The sequence below is a fragment of the Heterocephalus glaber genome, unplaced genomic scaffold (assembly GCF_053883595.1).
Source record: "Heterocephalus glaber isolate CG9 unplaced genomic scaffold, H.glaber_assembly_v1.0 deba00000943, whole genome shotgun sequence".
Lineage (NCBI taxonomy): Eukaryota > Metazoa > Chordata > Mammalia > Rodentia > Bathyergidae > Heterocephalus > Heterocephalus glaber.
In genome coordinates, this window is record NW_028258175.1 from 5,166,265 (window position 1) to 5,188,820 (window position 22,556).

At 41.1% G+C, this 22,556-nt stretch overlaps 1 protein-coding gene across 15 annotated transcripts in view; it reads right to left on the reverse strand.

The window, feature by feature from the left end:
* Tnrc6a (trinucleotide repeat containing adaptor 6A) overlaps positions 1-22,556 on the reverse strand; it is a 183,684-nt gene that overhangs the window by 134,649 nt on the left and 26,479 nt on the right. For all 15 annotated transcript variants that reach the window (XM_087209096.1, XM_087209094.1, XM_021237332.2 and 12 more), the window contains exon 2: positions 14,127-14,252. In XM_087209096.1, the coding sequence (XP_087065222.1) occupies positions 14,127-14,206 (80 nt within the window). In that variant the 5' untranslated portion in view covers positions 14,207-14,252. The remainder of the gene's footprint in view (positions 1-14,126; positions 14,253-22,556) is intronic.

The following is a 22,556-nucleotide window of genomic DNA, read 5'->3' on the forward strand; positions in this document are numbered from 1 at the left end:
GGAAATATTAAAAGCAGAAAACATAAGATGACAACTCATGTTTGTTATTTCCATCAGTGTAGTGTATTTGGAATTTTTACAAAAGCAATTTAAAGAGAAAGACTTTCAGATTGAGTCAAAAAAAAAAGTAAAACTTCACTTCGGGTTGAGAACAAAAGAATATATACCAAACCAAGTTTCTCAGGAAGACTGAAATTAAAAGTATGAACAAAGACATTTCAGATAAAAGGTAACATGAAGAAAGCTGGGTTCACAGTATTAACATCAGAAGAACTGGAATCCAAGGTTAAAGGAAGCAAGCAAGATAAATGGGGCGTTTCATACCAACAAAGGGGACCTACTCTCCAGTGAGGCCAAAGGTTATTCGGACAATCACACCCACATCCGAGGGGTACCCAGGACTAACACGCCACCCTCCCCCACCTTGGTGGATAAGGACCTTAAAGCTTCAGAGGATCTGAATGACACTGAGTAGATCTGGCTTCGTAGTTCTGTTTCAAATGATAATAAAGGGTGTATCTTTTATGGTCCTGTCAAATTTTTCAGTAATAGTTGATACATCAGGCAGCAAAGAAAATCTTAACAAAGATTATAAAAGTACATACAGTGTAGACTTCTTTCTAAACGCAGTTCAAGAAAACTAGACATTAGCAACAAAATTAGAAGGGAAAAACTTAACCTCTCCCTGGTAAGGGGTGGGAGTGCATCAGAGGAGAGAGAGACCCCAAGAGAGAAGAAAGAGGGACAAAGAAAATAGGAAAGCACAATTGCTCAATACCATGAAAAATGAAACGAAGTTAAACTTATGAAAACCTCTTGTCGCATGGCTAAAGTTGGGTTAAGAGGAAAATACAGGGCTCTAAACAAATGTATAAAGGAAAGACAAAAGAAATGAATATAGCACTGAATCAAAAAGTTAGACAACAAACTATCCAAAGAAATAAGGAAGAAACAGTAAATTAGTAAATGAGAAAATAAATTTTAAAGGAAGAATTAAGTCATGCAAGAACCAACTCAGGTGACATCGTCAGAGAAAAATGGATGAACTACTACTGAGTTATCAGAAAAAAGGGAGAAAACTAAAACCATGTCATTAGAAATAAGGAAGGAGAAATAACATGGAGGAAATGAAAAGCTTAGTATCTAGAAAAGCCTTGGGCAGTTACATTTGAACACCTGGGAGCAGAAGGATCACCAGCACAAGGCCAACCCTGTCTCAGAAAAAGATCTGAATAAAATAGATGATTTTTCTAGAAAATGCCAATAAATACAAAAATAAACAAAATTTTAGAAATCTTAAATAAAACAGTAACCAGAAACAAAACTGAGAATGTTATTGAGCTCTCCACCTAAAAATTCCCCAAATCCCCAGCCAGCCAGCCATGAAATAAACCATTCTACTTCTCCATCAGTCCTATCAGAGCACAGAGAGGTAACGATGTTCTATCTTTTTTGCGAAAGGCACACCCAAACCTGAAAATCATGCTGTAAAGAAAATCGTATGGCAGACTCATTTATAAATACCGTATGCTAAATATTACCAAAGTGCCCAGGAATGCAGGAAATGTGGAGCAGTAAGAAACCTATTAATAAGGATTGTTCACCATATGTCTTAGTTTAAAACAAACCTCAAGAATGTAATATTATTAGTAAAGAATTGACAAAATATTCTTACAGCTTTCTAAATCTCCACTGTATTCTGGCTAAATCTCCTTTTTTATTTACAGATTGAAATAAGTATTCTATTTTCTTTGCTAGGCACCATTAGAGTTTTATTTTATTGTTTCAAACACCCACATCGTGGTGGGTTTTATTTAACATGCATTTCTGTTGCTCAATTCAGTAATGTTTGTTTTTATCATGATCGATTCTGTGTAGCTATTTTATTCACTTAGTTTTTTTCATCTCTTGTATGAGAAACATTTAATTTCTTTTTATTCTTTCTTAATGAAAATATTTAAAATAGCAATTTTGTCTCTGCAGTGTTGCACATAGCTCATCAATTCTGAAAGGTAGTATTCTTTTTGGTTTTTAGTATGCAAACAGAAACTTATTTTTTTGGAGATCATTTTTTCATTTTCTTATTAGCACATGTTTGCAGTACATAATGTTGACATTCTTTATGTGGACTGGTACACGCACATAACACATCTTACTTCCCATTTTCATCCCCTTTCTCTTCCCTCCCTACCTGCTCCCTCATGTCTTGATCCCCTTCCCACTGGAGAAAGATCCATCTATCTTTCTACTTTCTATTATTCTTTATTTTGCTCTTTGTTTATAATGTGAGGGTCTCATAAAAGAGAAACCGTGTGATATTTAAGCTTGTGTGCCTGACTTATTTCATCTAACAGTATGTTCTCAAGGTGCATCCATTTCCCTAAGAAAGGCCCAGGTTTTTCTTTATGGTAGAGTAGTACTCCATTGTGTGTAAATACCACACTTTGTTTATCCATTCATCTGTTGATGGAAATATAGATGGCTTCCAAGATTTAGCTGTTATGAATTGTGCTGCTATAAACATAGGTATGAGAGTCCTCAAAAAACTAAAACTAGAAATTTCATTTGACCCAGCTATTCCCCTTCTAGATATCTTCCAGAAACTTATTTTTATTTTTTTAAATTTTTTTTTTGGTACCGGGGATCGAACTCAGGACCTTGTGCTTGCGCAGCAGGCGGCAGAACCACTGAGCTAAATCCCCGGCCCACTTATTTTTAATTTAATCTTGTTCCTAAAGCAATTTACAGATGATTTTTTTAAGTTTTAATTTTTTTTTGTTAAGTTGAAGTTATTTACTTATAATTTGTTTGTAATCGAATAGTTCAATAATTTCTACCTTTGGAATTTAAATTTTCATTTGGCCTGATTACCATCTTTGTATATGTTTTGTGTATGTTTGAAAAGAATGTGATTTTGATCTGTATTTATTACCTAGCAGTTATTAATTCCATTATTTAAATCACAAAGTTTTTGTGTTTTGTTCTGGCAAAATGACAATAGTTTATTAATATCCTGCTCAGTGTTAGTTTTGCCAATACTTCTTATATTCTGTGGAAAGAATAATAATGATGATTATAATTGTTATTACTTTGTGGTACTGAGGATTGAACTCATGTCCTCACACATGCTAGGCAAGTTCCCTAGCACCGAGCTGCATCTTCAGCTCTGAAAAGAATTATTTATTTATTTATTTATTTAGGGTTCTGGGGACTGAACTTGGGACCTTGCACTTGCAAGGCAGGAGGCAGAACAACTGAGCTAAATCCCCGGCCCTATTTATTTATTTTTAAACAGTTTCTGTGCAGCCCAGGCTGGCCTCTAACTCACGGGGATCCTCCTGCCTCAGCCTCCCAAGTGCTGGGGTTACAGGCGGAAAAGAATTACTTTTAAGCTCCATGTTCTGTATCTCAGCCTGCTTGAAATTTGAGGCAACAAATTCAATGGCACTTAGCAAAAAGCTCTGATTTAATAAGCTGTAGACTCCAACTCTTTTAAGAACACAAAATATATGCTTTTATCTAAATAGATCCTTCTGAAAGCATGTTAAAACATTTCTAAAACATTCTGAAAATATGTTAAATGACATACTTTTATGAGTTCCTGTCATCATAAAATTAAGTTTTTGCCTGCGTCTGATAGTTCAGAAAGGCAAGGAACTCTTTTAAATTCAGAGATTGATTTTAATAATATCAACTTTAGGGCCGGGGATTTAGCTCAGTGGTTTCGCCGCCTGCTATACAAGCACAAGGACCCGAGTTCAATCCCTGGTACCAAAAAAAAAAAAATCAACCTTAAAACTATAATCATTTGATATAGGAAATGACATTTGCTAGATTGTTTGTTGTAGAGAATTTTGCCTGCTTCCTTAATGTTATGATCTATACTTGTCAAGGAAAGTGAATCTCTCTCTTTCTTTTGCACTACTGGGGATCGAATCCAAGCCTTCCTACTGAGCTACATGCCAGCTTCCTTTTAAAAATTTTGAGACAGGATCTTGCTAAGTCACTAAGTTGCCCAGGCTGGACTTGAACGTGTGATCCTCCTGCCTCAGGCTCACAGAATGCATTACTCTACCCTAAATTACAAGTGTGCACTACTACTCCTGGCAGGAAATGAGTGTTTCTTATTTATCTAGTTATAATTAGCTCTGCTAGCATATAAATTATGTGCATTGTTGGACTCAAGAATAGTTCTGAGAGACTTTCATACAATAGAAATAAATGGTGATTATAGTGGAAACACAAATGCAAAACAGAAACTCTCTTGGATGATATTTATCTTTTTTTTCAGTTCTCTGTCTCTCTGTCTCTGTCTGTCTCTCTCAAAGAGATTGAAACAAAGGCATTCGCACTAAGCTACTTCCCCAGCCCACTTTTAAATCTCTGAATTTGAAACAAGGTCTTGCTAAACTGCTAAATTGCATGGGCTGGGCTTGAATTTGAAGTCCTCCTGCCTCAGCCTCCAAGAATGCTGGAATTATAGGCATGCACCACCATGTCTGGCAATGCTTTGCTTTTAACTCATAGACATTATAAATGTTATTATTTTGGAGGAGTCTACCATGAAATAATTCTCTTGTCCAAATGCTTTTGGTTATGTGTCTTTCCTCTAAAATTAGTGTTACAGTTCTGTTTCTTTTATGTCTATATTTTTGCTAACTATTTTAGATCATCCCTCCCTTTTTTTTCTCTGAACACTTTTGGTTTGCTGTGCTGGTCTCCTGGAAACATGATATAGCTAGATTGTTTGACTCTTCATTTCTGTTATTTTATTAGGCCTTCTCACTGGCTCTGTGCTTTACCCTTTGTGATGTGGCCGCTCCCTTGTTTGGCTTGCTCCTTCTGTCATCTGCAATATGAATCATGCTCTATGTTGGTGGTATTACTCTACTTTTTGTAGATTTATTCATGTCAGTGCTATTCTCAGGCACACATCTGGGGCTTACACAGTTCAGAGTTCCTATGACCCACGCTGGGAACTGTGGCACACACCTAATCCCAGCACTCTGGGAGGCCCACACAGGACTGCAAGTTCAAGCCCTGCCTGGGCAACACAATGGATTAGCAAGACTTTGCCTCAAAAAAAAACCCCAAAAAACTCCCCAAAAAGCAAAGAATTCTATGGCGTTACGATGTGGAACGCCACTTCAACTTGGAGAATGGTTCTAAGTGAATGCTAAGAGGCTCTGATTTCAGGATCTTTTACATGAAGTTCAGGAAGATGCTCTTCTGATTTCATTGTTTTTCTTGACAAATCTATTTACCCAATCAATGGATTAAATGTCCTGTAAGCCTTATTAGATTTTTTTCTTCTCCTCTGTCCCCTCTTTCCTGAGAAATGCTATGCTGTTTGAATCCTGTTCCCTACTTACCATTTAACATCTATGATTAAGAGACAAACAGAGAAAGCCAAAGGAAAAGACCCTAAAGAAGACTGCTGTGCTGGGCGAGTTGAGGGCAGCCGTAGCTGCACCTGACTGTGCCCCTTGGCATCAGCCACACTCGGGGGGCAGAGCTGGAGGGATGAGTCATGATTGCTCTCCGGCATTTCCCATTTTCAGTGTACAGAGAGGACACTAGATAATTTGTACACCTTCCTTTTGAAGAATTACTTTTGACATTAACATTCAGTATTTTACCATGTGATAACTTACTTAGCCAGCGTACAATGTATGGCAGTTACTTCTATTTAACTGATTTCTTTGCTCATCTTTCCACTTCTGTCAGGATATCTCCTTTCCTAAGTTCTTTTTTCCAAATTAATTTTAATTATACAGTAATTATAAATGTTTGTCTCTTGTTAAGTCCCGGTTGATCTAAGTTCCCTCTTTCCTTCCATATAAGCATGGAGGTAAGTGCTCTCTGATTGATCTATCTATCATCTATCATCAATTTTTAATATGCAATATATAGATATATTTTTTTGGCACCGGGTATTGAACTCGGATCCTTCCACTTGCAAGGCAGGCGGCGGAACCACTGAGCTAAATCCCCGGCCCCTGATATGCAATATTTAAAGTAAAATAGCATTACCTGGTACAACTTGTTCTTTCTTCCCCACCTAGGAACACGCCTTAGCGATGTGGCTGTGTACTGTATCTATTATAAACTGTGGCATAGGATTCCTTGGAATGGTCAGACCACATTTCTTTACATTGAGGTGATATATGGGTTGGTCTAGTGAGTTACTATTGGAAGCAATATTTAGGAGAAAGCCACCTACATCCCTCCCATGCATGTGTGCAGAGTGTCCTCAGGAAATAAATGGGTGAAACTGCTCCATTTATTATTGCTTTACATTTCTCTAAGGGCAGTGGCCAACAGTTTACCTCTAGCGATGCACATGGCTGCCATGAGTGCAGAACTGTATTTTTAGCTTTACTTAGTTCTTAAAATTTCAAAACCGAATCAGTATAAATTCAGTTTTGTTTTGGTGGGACTATACTCTCCCAGGTACTATGAAATGTGATTATTATATTGTTAGTGCACACGCCAAAGGCATGTTTTCTAGCATTACATGTGAATGTATCCCCCATCTACCGACAGATTGATTCAGTGTAATTTTTTGTGTGTGCACTGATGTAAAACTGGAACGCTGCTTTACTTGACTGCTATAAGCAGGCAGTGTGAGTTATACGGTACACATATGTACTCCAACTTGGTAATTAAATCAAAATACCTATTGTTTTAATTATCATTCAATCATTTGTCTATGTTGGCAGAAAATTTTAAGTTTAAAAGGAAGGCATGCAGTTGATGTGGCCTGAGCTACTGCTATGCTGAGAAGAGTACGTTTAAAGAAAGCTTGGAGGGCTGGGGATTTAGCTCAGTGGTTCTGCCTCCTGCCTCTCAAGTGCAAGGTCCTGAGTACCAAAAAAAAAAAAAGCCTGGAGGCTGAGGGTAAAAGGATGGGAGAGATGCTAGTCAGAGGACACAGCATTTCGGGGGGCAGGAGGAGTCAGGCCAAGAGACCCACTGTAACACAAGAGGACTATGGTTAATATATATGTGTAAATTGCAGAGAGTAGATTTCAAGTATGCTAAGCACACAAAAGTATGTCATGTTAACTGATTTAGCTATTCTGGAATGTATATATGCATCAAAACATGTTGTACACCACGAATATATACAATTATAACTTGTCAATTTAAAAAGAGAAAAAAAATACCTAAGAGACTGGAATAAGATATGCCACAGATTTCATGATGGATGCAAATAGCAATTTTCTGCTGTAGAGCAAAAGGGAAAAAACTGTATGTTTGAAGTTAAGAGTTTTTTCTTAAAGATAATAAACTGAATGCTCCACTGCTGGTGGGAGTGCAGGCTGGTGCAACCACTGTGGAAATCAGTATGGAGATACCTCAAAGAACTAGGACTGGAAGTCCCATTTGACCCAGCTATTCTCCTGCTGTGTATCTTTCCCAAAGAATTAAAAGAATCATACCACAGAGATATATGTGCACCCATGTTCATAGCAGCACAGTTTGTGATAGCTAAAACTTGGAAACAGCCCAAGTGCCCATCAACTGGAGACTGGATCAAGAAAATGTGGGGTTTTTTTTATAAAACAGAGTACTACTCAGCCATCAAAAATGAGAAATTAGAGACATTTATTGCTAAATGGATGCACACTGAGGTGACTCTTAAGTGAAATAAATAGTACACACATGTGTAAATACCGATTAGTTTCTCTAGTGTGAGAAACTGAAAGTGTAAATAAGGACTAAAAGGCATAATAGATAATGTGAAACTGGAAGGGGCAAAGGGGAAGGGGAAGTGGGAGGGGTAGGGGAAAGGAAAGAAGGGAATGAAATTAATATGAGAAAATGAAAAAAAGGAAACAAAGTCTTTGTAAATAGAGAGGGATGGAGGGGTTGAAGGGAGGGCAGGGGAAGGGGGAAAAAACAAGAACCAAGAGAGATTATGTAAAGGTGCATATCTCCAATGATGAATGTCATTATATTGTACACCTAAAATGTACTAATAAAAGGATATACTAAAAAAAAGATAATAAATTGAAAAATACTGAGACATTTCCATCAAACACATAGTGAACATAACACGAAGTTTTCTTTTGACATTCCACAAAGAATTACTGGGCTGGGGATTTAGCTCAATGGTTCTGCCACCTGCCTCGCAAGCACAAGATCTGGAGTTCAATCCCCGGTACAAAAAAAAAAATTACTCATTTAATACCACCATTGCTCACAATAGCCAAAGGTGAAAACAACCCAAATATCCACCAATAGAACAATGGTTAACGAACAAACATAATAAGTACTTGCAAAGGGAATAATAACAACTAATAATAATAGTAACAGGGAAGGAAATCTTGACACATACTATAACATAGATGAATTTTGATGACATTACACTAACTGAAATAAGACAATCACAAAAGGACAAATAATGAATGACAGATGCCAGGGGATGAAGGAAAGGAAAATGGGAAGTCAGTACTGGATGGGGTCAGATTTTCAGTTGGGAAAGATTTTCAAAAAGTCTTGGAAATAGATGGGCTGATAGCTATACAATACGTGAATGTACTTAATGTGCTAGATCAGTGATGGAGAACCTTTTAGAGCTTTCAATGGTAGCAAATAGCTCGCTGTCGCTCGTGTGCCATACGTTTGCCACCACTGCCCTAGACTGTATACTTAAAATGGTTAAATGGCAAATCTTGTTATATATATATTTTACACAATAAAAAAGTTAAATTAGTTACCTAAAATTAGAATATAATGCTGAACAAAAAATTTAAACAGATTTTAATTAGGATTAGATATTGTAATTTTGGCCAGTTATAATTTGGATTCTTGTATATGCACATACACACATATTTAACGTCAAGACGATAAAAGAAATTATTTCAGTTGTGAAATTTTTGTCACAAAATTACGAGAACAATCTTGTTTTTTTGGTACCGGGGATCGAACTCAGGTCCTTGCACTTGCACAGCAGGTGCCGGAACCACTGAGCTAAATCCCCGGCCCTCCAGAACAATCTTTTGACAATTAAGTGGCACACACCTGTAATTCTAGCATTCCAGAGGCTGAGGCAGGAGGATTGCTGTGAATTCGAGGCCAGCCTTGGGTACATAGAGAGTTCAAGGCCAGCCTGAACTACACAGTGAGACCTTGTCTCAAAACAAACAAACAAAAATTAAGCCACCAACCAGTTGCCCACAGAATAAAAGAACATATCAAAGACAAATTCAAAGGCTGAGGGCGTAGCTCAGTGGTAGAGCTTGCCTAGCATGTGCAAGATCCTGGGTTCTAACCTCACCCCCCCCCACAAATTAATTCAAACTTTAAAAAACAGCAAATTTAGGCTGAATCATGCCACAAGACACTGCTCAATGAATAGCTGGGTATATTCAGTCTTAAAGGTCTTCCAAATTGACGAAAAAAGTTTCAATTCACAACTGTGGCATAGACTTTTTGAATCTTTTACATCTGACAGAGAAGAATTTCATTTAGATGTGAAAAAATTAGTATCTAACATGCCAGATGGTGTTCCAAAAATATGGATTTATTGGAATTTCAAAAAAGAGACTGATGTTTCCCTTATTGCTTTATTCTACCATATGATATGTGTTGAAAATATTTATGCTGCTTTCAGAAGCAGACTCTGTGGAAACTGACATGGACACAGTTGTTAAAATTGTTCAGTGTGTATATACAACTGCTATGAATCATCCCCAAGGCACGGAACTTTTGAAAGAAATAAAAGGCAATGAATTTAACAATTTTGGGTCTTTGCCAACGTTCACTGGTTGAACTGCACGGGGGTTTTACAAAGATTTACTGGACTGTCAATTCCCATTCAAGATTTTCTCGAAACAAAAAGAATGCTTGCCAAATACTTAATAATCAAAGACAAAGATGACAGTGTAGAGGCTGGGGATTTAGCTCAATGGTGCTGTTGCCTGCCTCACAAGTGCAAGGTCCTGAGTTCGATCCCCAGTACCAAAAAAAAAAAAAATCTGGAAAAATGACAGTGTGATTTATACTTCCTTGCCAATGTCACAGTGTATATGAATGAGACAAATCTGAAGCTCTTGGGAAAGAAAAATGTACTTTGGGCCTATCTAGAAAGGTATTAGAATTTACTTTGAAATTGTACCTTTTCATAATGCAAATCAGCAAAAATGAGTTTGCATACTTTTCTTTTTTCTTTTTTGAGACAGGGTCTCACTGTGTAGCCCTGGCTGGTCTCAAACTCACAGTGATCTTCCTGCCTCAGCCTCCCCAGTCATATATTACAGCCATATACCACCACACCTGGCTAGAGTTTGCATCCTTTCTAACATGAGCCAAATGCAAAGTATCTTAAACTGTAATCACCAGCATGATGTAAATTATCCCCCAAATCTATAAGACAAATCTGAATAACAGATTGCTGATATCAATAAACTCAGTCTTACTCTTCGATTTATGTAAGAGCCTTCATAGTCCATATTAACACTGAGTTGCTGCAAGAGTTGGTGAACTGACATAATTTGGGCAGAAACAGTTTGAACACTGCTAACATTTATGCTTCAAAGTCAAACAATTCTTCCAGTAAAGAAGGACTAGTTTTGTGACTGTGGAAATGAGTATTCAAGGGAAAATGATTTTTTGGTACTTAATTCACTCACTGGAAAATGTTTAAATATCTCCAGAACAACTTGGGCATATGATTCTACTTTTTCAACTATAAATGTAAATATAGACCAAATGTCTTTGGTGACAACTTAGCATCAGAATTGATTTGTGCTGTAAGTGGGAAACACGTCCTGGATTTCAAAGACTTAGAAGAGCAGAACGCGAAGTACCATATCTCATTAATAATTGTCACACTGATTACATGTTAGCTAACATGATATTCTGGAAGTAATGCAAAAACAAAATATGATACTAAAATCAATGCTATCTGCTTCTATTTTCCTTCCTCCTTCCATCCTTGTCTTCCTTCTTCCCTTCTTTCTTTTTGCAGTTCTGAGGATGGATCCCAGGGCCTTGTGCATGCTAGACAAGCACTCTACCACTGAGATAAAGCTCCAGCCCTTTGTAACCTGTTGAGACATGGTCTCACTAAGTTGCGAAGGTGAGGCTAGAACTTGAGATGCTCCTACCGTAGTCGCCCAAGGAGTTGGGACTGCAGGTCTGAGCCACCACACCTGGAATCTCTCTACCTTTTGAAGATGTGGTTACGTGAAAGTTAAAAAATTGCAGTTATGGGGCTGGAAATGCAGCACAGGGGTCGACTGCTTACTTAGCATGCACAAGAGTCTGGGTTCCATTCTTAGCCCTGCAAAAATAAAATCCAACAATAATGACAATTATACATGTAGCTTGTTTTTATCCTATGCAACAGTACAGATCTACAACCATCTCCCTTCTTATTCGAGCCAGTCTTCCAGGGAGAGTTACTCCTGAGATTAAGTCGGACAAGGGCAGTGTGAGGCACCTGCCTCCTCTCTCACCTCCCACTGTGAGACCGGAGTGGCTGGCCCGATCCACGGAGCCAGCTGCAGCCCTGAGCAATAAGGCACCAACCCTGGGGGCCCTGATTCCAGAGTAAGTGAAGAGAGAAATCAACGTGGCGTCTGTAGTCGTGCCTGGCCCAGACTTGCTGATCTGCCCGCAGTGCACTGTTGCTACTCCTGGGGGAGGGACGGACTAGATACTGCAGAATAAAACCAAATGCCCAAGACAGAAGTAGGGCCAGAGAAGATATGGCTGAGCCTCGAGTCCGATGGGTCAGTCACACCTCCAAACAGAGGAGTAGGGGATACAGGCTGGAAGCCAGGAGGGTGGGAACAGAAGAGAATGTGGAAGGAGAATGAGCCGGAATAAGAGGTCTGAACCAAGCATGGCTGGAAGGTGGGAGGGGTGGCAGAAAAGTCACATAAAAAAACCAGGACCAAGGTTAGAACTCTATGCCCATGCTGAACGAGAGTCCTAAGAAAGCCATGTTCTGAGTTTCGGAGTGGACAGCAGGGGTTATTAAAGAAAAATGACTCTCTGGAGCCCTCAGTGTCATAGCAATCATGAAGCCACCAGAGGGGATCCCTGCAGATAAAAGAAGCTACAAGAATGACCTCCCTCCTCCTTCCTTTGCTTCAGGGATGAATGGAGATGGGCTTTGCCATTTCCTGTCCTCTTGTCCTACTTCCTCCAGAGCCCAGGTCATGTGGATCTCATGAAGTAGATAGATTCTAGACTTTGTTTGTTTGGAGACAGGGTTTCACTCTATAGCTCAGGCTGGCCTCCAACTCATGGTCCTCCTGCCTCAGCCTCCCAGAGAATTGTTGGTTTTGGGTTTTTTTTTGCTGGTACAGGGGATCGAACTCAGGACCTTGGAGAATTCTGTTCTTAATTCAGTGGAATTTAAAGGCTCAGAAGTTTGGTGCCCCTGACTTTGTCTTTCAGGTTTGACTGAGGACCTAGGCTTCCAGCGAGCGCTTGCCTTATGGCTTCCTCGGGAGGTCACAGCCCCTCTTCTCCCTGAGCATGAGGCCCTGTTCTAATGTCTTGCTTGGAACGGAACTTACTGCTCCCAGAGGTTGGAGATGTTTCCTGAACCTCAGGTCGGGGACCTCAGCGCTGCTCACTGCCCTCTGACTGAAGCTCACTCCCTGCCTGACAACGTGACAGGTGGCAGAGGCGCAGACTTTCCCACCTTGGTCCCCACACTGGATAACTCCCAAGACTCCTGCTGTCCTGGACTCTGCTCCCTGCTCGCCCGATCCTCTGCACGTTCTGCTCTGTCCCCAAATCGGAACTCCTCACCTGGCCTCTGCCCAGCCTCTCCCCACGCTGCCTCCTCTGCCACAGCTCATCAGCTTGGTGCCTGCTCTGGTGGGGACCCAAGTTCACAAACACCAATGTAACTAGAAGCTCTAGGGTGAGCATTCTGTTATTTCAGTTGTCTCTGCCTTGAATAATCTTTCTCCAATGGATCTAGTCAAACTCAGCTCCTTTTGAGCTTTTCCTCTAATACTATTTCAATTTAGTAATTTTCTCCTTAGCTTTCTCTCTCATTGATTTTTCCCAAGAGACTAGCTTCTCTGCCCACCTTCCCCTGACTGAATTCCAGGAGGACAAGAGTATTTGTTTATTTAGTTCACTCAGTATGTTCCAAATGCCCAGAACAGCATCTGGCACATAATAGGTGCTCAGTAAATAATTGCTAAGTGAATGAAAAAGAAACCATACCTCAGGCTATTCAAGAAAGATCAATACACATTACCAAGGACTAGTGCCCATGTTTACATGTAACATACAGGGTACATCTTACATATAGTACCCTAGGGAGTTTTTGTTTTACCAATACTGGGCTAAAGAACCTCCCTTAGTAGAAACAGCAGTGGGTATACATGAAGGCAGGGACTCTTTTCCTTCCTATTGAAGGATTTCATTTCCAGTCTATCTTTTCTATCATCACTATTGACCAACATCAGCAGCCAACAATCCAGGTGATACAACACTGATCCAGCAACCCCCCCCCACCCGCCCCGCTAACCCCCATGCCCTACACCTTTTTTGTTACTGGGTAGTGAACCCAGGGCCTTTGCACTGAGCTACATCCCTATTACTTTTTAATTTTAGGACAGGGTCTTGCTAGGTTACTAGCAAGCCCAGGCTCAGCTTAAACTTGTAATCCTCCTGCCTCAGCCTCCCAGAGTGCTGGGATTACAGGTGTGTCTCATCAAACCCAGCTCCAATCTTTAATTTCTACCCAGATCTCTACGAAAACCTCCTTCTGGGTCTTCCTAACTCTCTCTCTGCCCCAGGCCCCACGCATCCTCTGGAAGTGGCCCTGCCTTTCTTTCCTGCCATGGAAATTACACGGGAGAGAGGGTGGGCGGCAGCATGGCTGGAAGACGACCGTGACAAGCTGCCTGGGGGGTGGATGTGACACAGAGAGAAACCTGCCTTAGGAGACTGGGCCTTGGGCTCTGTCTTGGGTCCTGAAGGCTGAGTCTTAAACCTCACCCTCTTCCTCTGGAGAAGCCTTCATGCCAGCCCCACTCGTGTGTCAGAACTGCGGCCGACACTCCCTCTGATTTCCCTCGGTGGGACCTCGGGCTGCTCTGGGCTGCGTGGACTGACCCGGGACCCCGGCGTGGGGATACTACCTGTTCCATTCCTCGGGCAGCGGGGTATCTTGAGAGCCAGGGCACCTGGCTTCTAGGCCTGGCTCTGCCACTAGTTGCATGACTTTAGGCAAATCCCATCACCTCTGTGGGCCTCAGTTTCCACACCTAAGAAACAAGGGGTTGCATTAGTTTAGTGATTCTCCACTTTTTACTTCTGTCCCCATCCCAAACACAACCCGTGATGCATCTGTGAGAGGCACACCCATGAGCAGTTCCAGTTCCGAGGCACAGACTCTGACCTCGCCCCTCCCCTCCCCACTCAAGCAGGCTTATCAGGATGAAAGGGAAGAATGAAGAAAATGTGAATTATTTACTAATATATATATATTTTTGGTACCAGGGATCAAACTCCAGACCTTGCGCTTTCGAGGCAGGCGCCAGAACCACTGAGGTAAATCCCCACCCCATTTACTAATATTTTTAAGAAATAAATAATCTTTGTGTGGGGATGTAGTTTGGGGGTACAGTGGTGCCTCACACGGGCAAGACCCTGGGTTCCCTTCCCAGTGCCGCAAGCGAAACAAAACACAAAACAAAACAAACCCCCCTTCCAGCTTGGTATTTCGACTGCAATACATTTAATCACTCATTCTCAGAATAAGAAAGTACGAGAAAAATGCACCTCTCCCATAGCATGGCATGAATGCGAGATGGGACACACAGATCTGCTCATTCTCCCTTGATTTGAGTCCTTGCAAACTTCCCACACAGCTAGGGTCTCATTAAGCACAGTGTTATATTAATATTTAAAGACAAATTTTATACAAGGTCCCTAAATGCAAACCAGTGGCATCAGCTTCCACTCAGCAAAAGAAATAAAAACCTGCACCTATGCTGGAGGCAAATTGAGAGACAGCATGTGATCTCCAGTGTGGCACTTAGAGATTTTCCTGCGTGGCTCTGCAGGCTTTGCCTCAATGCGGGCTTCTCCTCATGTACGATGTGACTGCAGAATTCCGCTGGCCTCACTCACAGGCCTCCGGAGCCACCCTGCACAACTGCTCGCCTTGAGAACCGAGGTCAAGGGCTGCGGAATGAGGTGATCGCTAAGCTCATGCCTGGCCTCACATTGTGGGAAAGGGCTTGGTGTAAGCTGCGGTCCTCTACCTGCTTTATCCACCCAGGGCTATGTTTTCACTAAGAAGAATGCCACTCTGCTGCAGTAATCATTTTCCTTGACAATATTTCTACCTGTCTTTTCCTCATAGTTGTTATCCTCTTGGAGAAAGGGATAGCATTGTTATCTCATGGTAAACAAATATGTATTCATCCTCAAGATGAATATAATTCGTTACATATTGCACACATACCAATAAGAAGTTTTTACAAAGCTTTCTCTCAAAGATGCTAATTCTTTCCCGGTACTCGGATTCCGTCCCTCTCACCCGACAATCGCTCTTCCTGTCACCTGCACCTGCAGCGTCTCCCTTCTCTGGTGACTGAAAGCTGCGGGAGGGCAGAGTGTACCTCTGCTCTGGCATCACGGTCAAAGACATCGACTGGTACAACAGGAACCTAACAACCAGCTGGTGGATAAACAAATGATGGAAAGGTTTGCTGCAGAAATCGACGGATGAAGCTAGTTTTGTCTACTGAATTCCCCTTGAGCTCGTACACACAGGGCAGTCTTTCTTGTGATGTACGGTAAGTATTCACACACACAAACAAACAAAGAAGCCAGCCCCACGTATATGCTCTCCTAACTTTCTTTTTTTATGTAGGAAAAGTTTTATTTGATAAATATAACTTCATAAACTTTTTTAAAATACTGAGTACTGCACAATTCTACTATAGTTACTGACAATGCAGAGAATTTTTAAAGGATTACATCAGACAGCCACAGTGCCTAAGGTCCAAATTTTTAACTAAGTATTACTACATATCTCCAGCTACTCATTTTTCATAAAAATCTAACGACCACCATTATTACAAACATATCATTAGTTATGATCTGTTTTCTGTAGGAATATCAAACAGCATTTTAATATTGTTTTATTTTTATGAAAATAGCTTACTTTAAAAGAGAAATAAAAATGTCTATAAAGGGGGGCCAAAATAAACATGTTTTACATAAAACTCTTTGGTTCATTAGTTTTATCAGTACCTGCCTTTAAAAAAATTCCCCGTAAAGATTGATTTTCACAGGGAAAACACAAACATGAACGATTCTTCCTTTCCCTCAGCCCCCAGGATTTCCAGAGTAGTGAATTAATTAATTAATTTTCGTGGTACCAGGGATCGAACTCAGGACCTTGCACTTGCCAGGCAGGCGCAGTGCCACTGAGCTACATCCCTGGCCCTTGAGTAGCAAATTTTAAACACTTTCAGCTCTTCACTGTTCATTTTAGTGGCCTCAGTTGCTCCCTGTTGAATCTCAAGCTTATCAGACAAGGTCAGTTCCAGCAGCTTCTGCAGCAGAACTATGCCGAGAGCAGGCTTTCCCCAGTGGCTCCGTTTGCCTCACCTTAACTTCCTACCCAGGACAGTACCAGGGTTGGGCTGGGGTGAGGAGCCTTCTGGCACCAGACCCAAGGACAGTGTAAGAACATCAGACCCTGAATACCCCACTCCGCCCTGCAGGAAGCCCTGGCAGCAGTGGCTCCTCGGGCCAGGCTTGTCAGAGCTGAGCAGGGTGCTGAGTCCTGGCCCCAGAGTAGTGGAGGGGCAGCAGGGGACGACTCCGTACCTGTCCTTATCTGCAGCACCACGGCCTTGTGAGTAGGCAAGGCAAGCAAGTGGGGCACAGCTCTGAGACCGCTGGATAACCAGCAGGACACACGGAGCGCCTGCTTGGTTCTGGCGGATGGAAGTAAGATAATCATCAGCGTGTACTTTCCAAAGACGTTGAAAGAAATAATGCAAAAGGGAAAACTTTTCTGTGATTACTGGTCACGGTCTCCTAACTCTCAAAGCCAAAGCAGATGAAACATCTGTCCACAGTCAGTCATTGCAGGTCCCCACTCCCACCTCTTCCCAGGCCGTCTTTCCCGAGCTGGCATCGGGTGCCTCCACCCAGTGAAGCTGCTTCCAACAATACCGTCAAGATCTTACACGCTGCCAGACTCCCTCTGTTCTCATTCTATTTGATCTCCTGATTCTAAATTGTAAAAGTACTAAGATGTCTCCTGGGTGAGTTTATTATTCTCTATAAGCAGAGGGGAAACAAATGATATTTTGAAACTGGGGACTAACAGTAAAAATAGAGATCGCTTCACTTTCCCCAAGATCATCAGTTCAAGGGAGACTAAATAAAAGTCATTTAGAGTTTACAAAGACACATTTGTTTAACCCTTCACTTATTCACACACACACATGCACAAACACACGCGCACACTGAATCCCTTCAACGTGACAGGGTTGGTACTAGGTGCTAAAGACGCAGAGGTAAATAAGACGAGAGCAGACGTCAGGGAGTATCCCATCCATCAATAAGAGAGCTAATTTTGAACTTAAGAAAACTGACATGTAATATTCAAAGAGAAAAATGCACACATTATAAATGTTTAGTTTGATGAATTTTCACAAACTGAACACACTGTTAGTTAACACTTGGATGAAAAAAAAACATGACCAGCATCCCAGAATCCATCCTGAGTCTCCTCCTACATGTTAGGAATAGCAAGTGATTATTTACCCTCTACTTTTCCTTGCCTTTTTTTCCATAGCTCCATGACCAATTTACATGTATATATTTTACTTAGTTAGTTTATTATTTGTCCCTTGCCAAGAATGTAAGTTCAGGGAGTCTGCGAAGTGTTCAGTAAATACTCTGAACAAGGGAAGCTCAGCTGTTTCCACATGGCATCCCGCACACTGTAGCTGCGTGGAATGGCATTTTGCCCAGAGAGAACAGATGAGCTAAGAGCTACTGCTGGGTGTCAGTTAGCAGGAGTGACCTGCCTGACACACGCCAGGTGCTCACCTGCTGTGAGATCTACTCCACACCATGGAAGCCAGTGTGAAAAATCTCACATCAAATGCTTGCAAATAAATTTCCAATGTTCACAAAAATCAAAAAAGAAAAAAGATCAGAAGTATCTATTAATGGGAAATGTCCCTCTTATTGTTATGAGAAACTGGATGTGAGCTTTCTGGATTTTTGTGCTTTTTGATTTTTAATAAACATCCATTAATTCTTAAAACATAAAACATGTCACAATTAGGTAAATGCATCCTAGTAATAAAATGATTCTGTACTTATGAATTGATATGAAAAATATCACAAAGCCCTATATTCTGTTAAAATAACAAATTTAATATTTGTGCACTTGACTTATAGTAGGCATTCAACTACTCTTTGAGTGAATGAATGTATAAAAATATATTAATATGTAATATAATCCTAGTGAGTCAGATAAAAAAATGACATCACTTTACTAATAAACACTGAAAAGGCAATAAAAAAGAATCCAACATCCATTCTTAATAAAATCTTGGCAAGCAGTAGAGAAGAAAGTTTCTATCATCTGTCTCCCTGCGAGCCACTGCAATCTGGCTTTTGCTGGCAACATGCCACTGAAACTGCTTTCCCCAAGGCGACTGGTGCCCTACATACACTGCCAAATCAAAAGCGCTTGGAAAGGTACCAACCAATATGTAGTGAATTAAGAAATGAATGATAAAAGAACTTCTGATCAACAGACAACATCATATTTAACAATAAAACACCAGAATTGACTCTTTAAAGTCAAAAATAAAACCAGATGTGAGTAACCACTGCATTTCATAGCATTTCAGGAAGCTCAAACAGAAACAAAACAAAAAAACCAGGGAAATGAAATACAAAGGTATAGCTGTCGGCATGAAAATCTTTCCTTGCATAACACCTATGACAATCATCCAAAAAATGATCAGAAGTAACACAGCTCTAGAAGTTTACAAAATAAACACACAAAGAGTAATAGTTTTCCCCAAACACCAGCCAATGTAATGAATGTGGAATGATGGGAAATGAGACAGTTGGGAAAGTGACACATTAAGAAGGCAGGAAATGTACCAATTAAGAAGCAAAATGCCAAGAAGTGATGGGTACAGAAATCCAGCAGTACAGACTAAGGAATAAAAAGATGGAGAATAAGACTTTTTTTTTCTCAACTGGCTGAATGTGAAGTGTAAACAATAGGCAGGCTCTGAAATTTACATTAAATTCTAGTAAAAGCTACAGGCTTGAGATCTCCCATGGGCAAGACAGGACCCACTATGAGAAGGATCAAAACTGTAAAGATGGGAGCTGATGCAGCCCTGTCTTGGTTACTCTTCTCATTGCTGAGACAAAATACTCCACAGCCAAAGTGAAAGGAGGAGAGGCCTGTTGTGGCTCACAGTCTGCAGAGGTCTCGGTTCATACTTGGCTGGCTCCAAGGCAGGGCAGCATGGTGGCAAGGAATCAAAGAGGAGAAACAGCTCATGGCGGGCAGAAGGCAGCAAAGCAGTGGAGTCGCGAAGCAGCAGCAAGCAGGCGATGGCAGCAGCCCTCTCTCTGTCCCTCACGGTCTATGCAGGCTGCACACCCTTAGGGAGCACCCACACCCAGCATGGGCCTTCCCATTATCCACACCTGGAACTAGGCCAAGCCAATCAGTGGGCTGATTCAGTGATCACACCCCCCCATCCCAGCACCACACACTCTAGATCCAGCTAGCTCTGAAAATAGCCACCTATGACTGCATGAGGCTTTGGAGGGCACCTGGACACAGGCCCATTCTGAAAGCAGATTCCAGGTTCCTCGTTTTAGTCTGTCACCTCCAGCTGAAGTTCCCGAATCTGTAACCTAAGAGGCCCTGAGATGACAATTATGTTTTCTTAGAAGGGAAGCGACTTGACAAATACAGGAAAGTGTAAAAACAAGTGTGGAGATAATAGACAAATAAATCATGGCTACAATATTGACACTGGCATGTTAGGCTCAGCAATGTTCTCATTTGCCTTGTGATAATTTGTGGGTTATGTTACTTAAGGTGTGTGAAACACTTAAGAAAATCCCATATATTCAATGTGCATTTATTTTGAAATTTGTTGATTATTACATTGCTTACTCAGTATGGACTGATAAAAACAGATTAATTCCACGCCTTCATGAGCTTTAAAACTTTTTTGGTACTAGAACTTGAACCCAGGGCTCACAGAGCTATATCCCCAGCCCTTTAATATTTTGCTTTTTAGCTTTGACACAGGGTCTCACTAAGTTGTCCAGGCTGACCTCGAACTTGTGATCCTCCTGCCTCAGCCACCTGAAGAGCAGGGATTACAGGTGTGCACTGCCACGCCCCGCTAATGGAGCTTAAGTTCTACTGGAAAGGGTAATGAGTGGGCCCAGAAAATAGCCAATGACTGATTTCCTCTTTTTTTTTTTTTGGTGTTGGAGATGGGACTGAGACCCTCATTCATGTCGAGTTACACCCCAGTGCGCTAATATTTCTTTTTCAGTACTGAGCATTGAACCCAGAGGTGCTCAACCACGGTGCTACATCACCAGCCCTTTATCTTTTTTGACTCAAGGTCTCTCTAAGTTGCCCAGGAAGGATTCCAACATGCGCTCCTTCTGCCTCAGCCTCCAGGTGGTGCCACAGTACCTGATTTGTTTTGTGGGTTTTGTTTTGTTTTGGGGGGGGGGTACTGAAGATCGAACTCAGGACCTTGTACTTGCGAGGCAGGTGTGGGGCCGCTGAGCTAAATCCTTGGCCCTGCTTTGTTTTTAAAGGCAGCACCACCTCTGGATGCTGACAGAAAGGTTAGGGGTAGCAGGGTCCCTGTGCAGGTGGGAGGGACTGGGTCCCACCCAAGACTGTGGTGAAGTGACCGGCCTGTGGCGGTCCATGGACAATTCACTATCCAAGCAGAGAAAGTAGATAAACGGGGCCCAAGTGTAAGTCGGTGGGTAGCTCTGGCTATGGGAAGAAAAAGAAGTATCTTTCTCTTCTAATTGTTTCCAATTTCACAATTAAATAGCAAGCGGGAAGCAGAGAGAGATAAGTTATGAAAGATTACTTGGGATACCTAAAGATGGTTAAGATGGTAAATTTATGTTATGTGTTATGACAACTAAAACTAATACTTTTATTTTTTTAAACTGGGCATGGTGGTGCATGCCTGTAATCTCAGCTACTTGGGCAGCTGAGGCAAGTTCAAGGCCACCTTGAGCTACAGAGAACCTATCACAAAATAAAATTTAGTGACCATCTTTGTCTCTCTTAATTAGTTTTGGTTTGAAATCTACTTTGCAAATAAGATTGCTACCCCTGCTTTTTTCTGGGTTCCTGTCACGTGGAGAACTGTTTTGCATCCTTTTACTTTCAGTCTATGAATTTCTTTTTAAATTAGGTGTGCTTCTTGTATATAGCATATTGCTGGGTTTTGCTTCTTAATCCATTCTGTCAGTCTGTTTCTTTTCATTGGCGAATTGAGGCCATTAACATTGATAGTTATAATTGAGAGATACTGACTCATTCTTGCCATGATGTTTTATTGTTGTTGGCTCTTTTCTTAATTTTTCCTCCTTTCCCTTTAGTGCCTTACCTTGTCTGATGGCTTCCCTCTCTTGGGCCTCATGGAGTTGTGACCTTCATTGTCTTTTGCTAGGATATTGCATAAAATTGTTTGGAGTGCTGGTTTGGTGTTCATGAAATTTTTCAGGTGTTCTTTGTCATGGAAGTATCTAATATCCCCACCGATTTTTTTTTTTTTTGGTACCAGGGATCGAACTTGGGACCTTGCGCTTTTGAGGCAGACCACGGAACCACTGAGCTAAATCCCCAGCCCTCCCCACCGATTTTGAAAGATAATTTTGCTGGATACAACAGTCTAGGTTGGAAGTTATTTTCTTTTAGGGCTTGAAATACTTCACTCCAGGCTCTCCTTGATTTGAGGGTTTGTGTTGAGAAATCTGCCGTGATTCTGATGGGCTTTCCTTTGTAAGTGATTTGTTTCTTTTCTCTAACTGCCTGTAGAATTTTGTTCTTCTGTTGGGTTTCTGGGATCTTGACTATTATATGTCTAGGTGTAGATTTTTTTTGATCGTGGCTGGGTGGAGTTCTATATGCCTCACTTATCTGTGTGTCCAATTCTCCACCTCTGTCTGGGAAGTTTTCTACTATTACTTCTGTGAACAGTTTTTTAATGTTAATTGTACTTTCTCCTGTTTTTTCGTGGACTCCTATCAGTCTTACGTTATTTTTCTTTACATCATCTAGCAGCTGTTGGATTGATTTCTCATGGTCCCTTACTATCTTTAAGAAATCTGTTTTCACGGTCCTTAACCACAATCCTGTCTTCTGTATCTGATGTTCTGTCTTCAGATTCCCTTAGTCTACTCTGCATGCTTTCAGTGGAGTTTTTAATCTCCTGAATATCTGTTTGAATCTGTTTCATGGATTCCATTTCTTTCTTATGTTGGGCAATCATGGTTTACTG